The sequence below is a fragment of the Buceros rhinoceros genome, unplaced genomic scaffold (assembly GCF_000710305.1).
Source record: "Buceros rhinoceros silvestris isolate BGI_N320 unplaced genomic scaffold, ASM71030v1 scaffold5382, whole genome shotgun sequence".
NCBI classification, from domain to species: domain Eukaryota; kingdom Metazoa; phylum Chordata; class Aves; order Bucerotiformes; family Bucerotidae; genus Buceros; species Buceros rhinoceros.
Genome location: NW_010400601.1, coordinates 64,338 through 69,891, shown reverse-complemented (window position 1 = coordinate 69,891; position 5,554 = coordinate 64,338). Strand labels below are relative to the sequence as shown.

Here is a 5,554-nt window from a genome sequence, read left to right as displayed (position 1 = left end):
CAGATACCATTTCTAGCTGCTCCTCCTGGGATCTTTAGACTGGCAATAGGATTGCTTCCAGGCAGCCATAAAGCCTGGCAGTCAGTCCTGCTGCCAGCCCCTGGACCTTTAACTCACACAGCCAGTGGGTTTCAGACTTCCACTGTTCACGTTCTTCAGTAAACCTGCTTCCCACGGGTTTTTGCTAACTTCACAGCTTATGAACAGCTTAGGTCTGATTCGGGGTTCCCCCAAGGGTGGTTCATGCTGGAAGGTCCAGGGAAGTTCAAGTGCCAGAGGCCCCGAGCCTAACTGAGAATTCAGGCTGTCCCCAGAGCATCCTTCGAGCCAGAGTTTTCCTGCTGGATGGCTGATGGAACAGGATTCCCCTGTAACGGCTGCCAGGGGCATCTCGAGAGGCCTCCTTTGTGTTAGGCTGTCCCCAGAGCATCCTTCGAGCCAGAGTTTTCCTGCTGGATGGCTGATGGAACAGGATTCCCCTGTAACGGCTGCCAGGGACATCTAGAGAGCCATCTTTTGTGTTATAACTTCATATTTAACAACCACATTTTGAAAGGTCTAGCAACCCCACTCCCCAGCAGATGATGTTCACTACCACAGCAAAGACCTAGGTACTGCTTTCATCTAGCACATCTTCTCCAGTCCCGTTTTCCACCACAGAAAAAACTTCTGGGCATAGCGAGAATTCATATAGCTGGTGTGATTTATTTGCAGAAAATATATCACTCGTTACAGTGACAGCAGCCAGCATAAACTTTCAGAAATATTTTTAGGAGTCAGAAATAGAACATATTTTAAGAAGAGCAGAGGTGGGGGAGTGGGAGTAAGAACAGACGCTTAAAAACAATAGAGAGCTTCAGTATGATATAGTCTGTGTTTCGTGTTAAACGAGAGCTAATGAGAAATAACTTAAAATTATGTGAGAATCACTTAGAATTAGTGATTAAATGGTGTCCGCATCATTACTTTTCTTGTCCTTGTAAGCGTTTTCCTGCTCCTCCAGCAGGCTGTTGTGCTGAGGAGGACAGGACTGCAAGGTAACAACAGTGTGTAATTCTGCCTGGTTTTTTTGGCGTTGATGGGTTTCTCATAAATCTTACCTATTTTGTTGCTGCGTTCATTTGATTTTCTTCTTTCCGTGTTGTTACGAGGGGAAATGAGACCAACAGACACTCACATTTAAGGGCAGAGCTCTCCCCGCTGTAGCCTCTCCTCTCTTCCTACGTGTAAGTGGAAAACTTCTTCGAAACAAGCTTCGTAGTTTCATTTGTGGGTTTTTTTGGTTTTGTTTTTTTAAATTTATACAGGCAGTATTTCAATCTAATGACAGGCGCTTTACCAGCAAAGAAATGTCCTTCTAGGCGAAACTCCCCCTCGCACGCGGGTGACAGGCTATCTTAGTCCTTGGTTTGTAGGTATAACCTTCCGTCTCACTTGGTAAAGCCAGCAAGCAGCGTTTGACCCGAGTTCCCTTCTTTGTTGGAGGTAGGTGTTACAGTAACACGATATAGCAACTACATTTTTAAAAACAAAATCCAAGGTCAGGTGGCTGTCACCCAAGGTCACAGAAAGATTCGCATGGTGCTTGACCACCAAGGAAGAAAACCTAAGGGTTAAACGTTCAAATTACACAAACCTTGGCAGGAGGGATTTTATTGTTCTTGTGCTGTTTTCACACAGAGCATCAAATATTTCTGTGAGAACTGAACTTCTTAGATATTTTAGAGCACATTGCTAATATTTTTGCTAGAGAAATCAGTTATTTGGAGGGTTCAGCTACCCAAATTGCAGCTTATCTTCAATGTGTCTCATTTCTTAGCCTGCAGACTAACACACGCAGCCAGTCAGTGCACTAAGAAACACATAACAACCCAGCAAGGATCTCGTGAGGTCACTGGAGGAAAAAAACACTCTTTGCAAGAAGGTTGCCAAGAAATCAACACCACCAGAAGGCAAGAAGCAGCTCAGCTGAGTCTCATATTCTGGGCTAGGCTCTAGCAGAGCAAGGTACTTAGACCCCAGGAGTCCATGCAAATAAAACCGAGTTTACACAAATACTCCAAGGAAACCAAGCCTGTAGACAAATAGCTAGGATCTTCACAGGTAACATGCAACCTGTATAGGGTGGGCAGGCAGTTAGAATTTTGGAGGCTAACTAAAAACATTTGTTCTAGCAGCACAAGCTAGAAAACAAGCAGGCTGAAAACACCGAACAGTAGCAAGTGTCAGGAGCAGGATAAACTAAGCACTCTTTTATCAGAGGACAGCGAGCACGCAGCCTAAATTGAGCTGCTTTGGCCTGGGGAGAGAGGTAGGGTGAGGTACAACGATTCAGTGCTTTCCTTCCAGACACGATCCCCACAGCTAGGCAGAAACAGTTGGGATCCCACCCTCCTGTATGATGGATAGCCCCCCAGCAGACAGCACGGCTTGCCTGAGGCCGGGCAATCTGTTGAACAGAGCGAGAACAGACAGACATAACTCTCTTGCTATGAAAAGGGGTGACTGAAGATGACATGGGAGAGGTCCGTTAAATCTGACGGAGTGACTATTCATTATTCCTCCCAGGATGGGAAGTAGGGGGCACCGGTGGCATGGGGCAAGCTCCTGGTTCAGAAGGAAAGAAAAGGCGGTCCTTTGTCCCCAGCGCATGGGGTGACACTGTGGAGCTTGTTGCCACAAGACGGTGGGGCTGCCACCAGGGTTCAAAAGGAGATCAGACTGGTACAAGGAGAATGGGGCACAGTGGCTCGGATGCTTCACCTAAACTGGTGATTTTTCAGGAGGTGGAAAAACAGGGAAAAAGAATCTCTGCTGGTTTGGTTTGTTTCAGGTTTTTTTTCCCCCAGGGCATTCCCTGCTCTCTTCTGCTGGAGCATGTAATTCAGAGCACTGAGTTAAAACATCCTTTCACACAGCCCAGTCTGACAGGTTTTAAGTGTTCAAGTCTATCTTATTGAACCTTTAGGACAGGTGATAATAAAGGAGATGATAGCAATTCTTCAGGATAATTACTTCTGAACCAATTGCAATTAAATATTTACAACTAAAAACTCAATCCCATCACTTCTCTACGCAGGTAGAAATTACCCCGAATATCAAAACAACTACGAAACATCGCTGACTGGCCTGCATTACTTGCAAAACCTCGTCTCAGGAATGTGGGATTGTTGAGAATACAGGATGAGAAAAACGTAGCTGAGAATGTAAGGTCAGAGAAAGTGGCATTTCTAGAAAGTAACAGCCAATAAGATGATTATAAAAATTACAAACTAACAAATATTTCACCATGTGCCATGAGCAGCAGATCTCTTTCTGGTCCCAGCTAGTGATCAGTTAGCACGTACAGTTAATGCAGGAACTGCTACTCTTCGCAGTTTTATAGTTAATGTAACTACAAAAAAACCCACATGAGCTACTGAAGATTGTCCAAAAGCAATCTGTAAACCAAGACGCTTTTCCACTGCCTACTGAAGCTGATTCTTCCTCATTTTCAGAGGCCAAACCAATGTATGGTCCAAATAAAGTATTTTTTTTCCTGTGCAGAAAGAGGTACGAAGACATTGTTCACGTGCAAATGAGGAGTGGTCTAATGCCCTTCTGTGGTAGACAGAAGGGAAAACTTTTGTGACACCTCGCTACGAGGAGAAGGACCCAGCACACCCAAGGTGCATAGCAAGATGTGCAACCCAGGACTATCCGCAGATTTTTACCCAGAGCTGATATCAGTTCTAAAGACAAAATGAAGAATTCTGGCTTTTATTATAGCGTAATCGCCAGGAAAGATTAAACATGTTATTTAAAAACACAGCCTAACAGGCGATTTTTGGCATCTACCAGTGGCTAGTCTCAAAACAAATCTGGTGCACCCCAAAGCTACAAAAGGATGTTTTGACTCCCAGTGTACTCAGTTAGTTAGAGCCCAGGAAGTGCATATCTTAGAGAAAGACGGAGGAAGCAATATCTTTCCAACAGATCCTGACCTGTGTCTACATATTTTCAGGGTATTGTAAGAAGCTGCCCTTACGAAGCCAAATACTGACCTTTTAATCTCCCACAACTTCCCAGGAGGAAAAGCGCTTTTCTCTGCTTTGATAATGGCCAGAGCTGCCTCGCTCCTCCCCGAGAGGAGCAAGCGCCGCAGCGGGAACCAGCGAACGCTTACTGGTTACCGGGAGTTTCTCGCATCTGAGCTCTCTGTTCCCGCAATGCCCCCAACGACAAACACCCCGTGAGCAGCAGATTCAAGGAGCGAGCCCAGCAGGGCGTGATTTTGACTTACATATGCTGTGAAGCGTTGGGGTAGAGGTCCGAGAACTGCGGTGCCGAATCCTCGGGGCCATGGGGGGCAGCGTGGCTGATGACCATCATTATGGGCCTATGGGGATATATCCTCTTAGACATTCTGAAGTAATTAATGCTCTCATTAGTGATTAGGTCTGTGAAGTAGTCCTGGAACATACGATTAACACAAAGCAAAAGTTACAAAGTGCCAGGTTAATTAGATTGCGTACTATCGCGTTATCACATTATTCTCTTGTCCTCATTGAGGCTCAGGCCAGGAAGCAAACCCACACCATCGAAGGGACGTGTGATTCGAGGGAGCACGGGGTGGATGAGCAGCAATCACTGTAAGCAGCAATGCCACACAAAACGAGACGGTGCTTTGCTCTTCAGCTATAACAGAAGGCATGAAGTAAACAGGATCACTGGATTTGGTAACATAATGCTAAGTAACGTTTAACGTGGCAGACTGTACTGATGATGATGTGTTTCCTGAACTCCCCTGGGGAAGACCTTCACAGGTAATGGCTCCGAAGTGCAAGAAATCCTCGACTCTTACGCTGTTTTTCTGTTGACACAAGCATTTCTTGCGTGCTCTTTGCTCAGAGTACAGCTCCACGTGTGCTCAAAGGGGCAGAAAGCGACAACAGGCTGCAGAAACCTGTCTCAAAGAAACGGCAAATGCGAGTGCAGGGAGCAGTTGAGTTCCTGCAGGCTCTGTTCATCTAATTGTGCAACTTTAAGCAGTGCAGCTGCTGAGATTAAGGCTGCGACTTGCCAATGAACTGCTTAACCCACAGCCAAGGTGGCAAATGGAAGCCTGCAAGGGGAAGGGAGGAAATGGAACTAAGAAAAAAGGATGAAAACCTAAATTAAACCACCTGCCACCTTGGAGTACTCACTGCTGGCCTGGAGATCTAGTGCGAGCTTCACTGACAAAGTGCTGAGACAATGTGTGTAATTCCAAGCACTTCCAGGCACGACTAATCACGTGTTGGGGACCCGAGGCCCCGAGCAGCTGCACAAGCAGAGCCGCAGGGACAAGGTCTGCCTCACGTGTCAGTGCTAGGACAAGCCCACCAGCTGGGACCTCCTCGCTCGCCCGCTGCCCCCTGCCCCTCTCTGGCAGCAAGCTTGGAGCACACACAGCAGACCCGCTTCCGCACCCCTGCACGGGTGTGCAGGAAGAGACAGCGCGCTACCTTCTGGTTTTCAAACCGGGCGACGAGCGCAAGGCACCAGGGCTGCCACAACTCTGGGTTTGTGGCTC

At 46.8% G+C, this 5,554-nt stretch overlaps 1 protein-coding gene across 1 annotated transcript in view; it reads right to left on the bottom strand.

Moving 5' to 3' along the window:
• Positions 1-5,554, bottom strand: part of LOC104489731 (extracellular sulfatase Sulf-1) — a gene marked incomplete at its 3' end in the record, with an annotated part of 36,861 nt that overhangs the window by 16,378 nt on the left and 14,929 nt on the right. Inside the window, exon 4 of the mRNA XM_010131929.1 lies at positions 4,283-4,452. Coding sequence (XP_010130231.1) covers positions 4,283-4,452 — 170 coding nt within the window. The remainder of the gene's footprint in view (positions 1-4,282; positions 4,453-5,554) is intronic.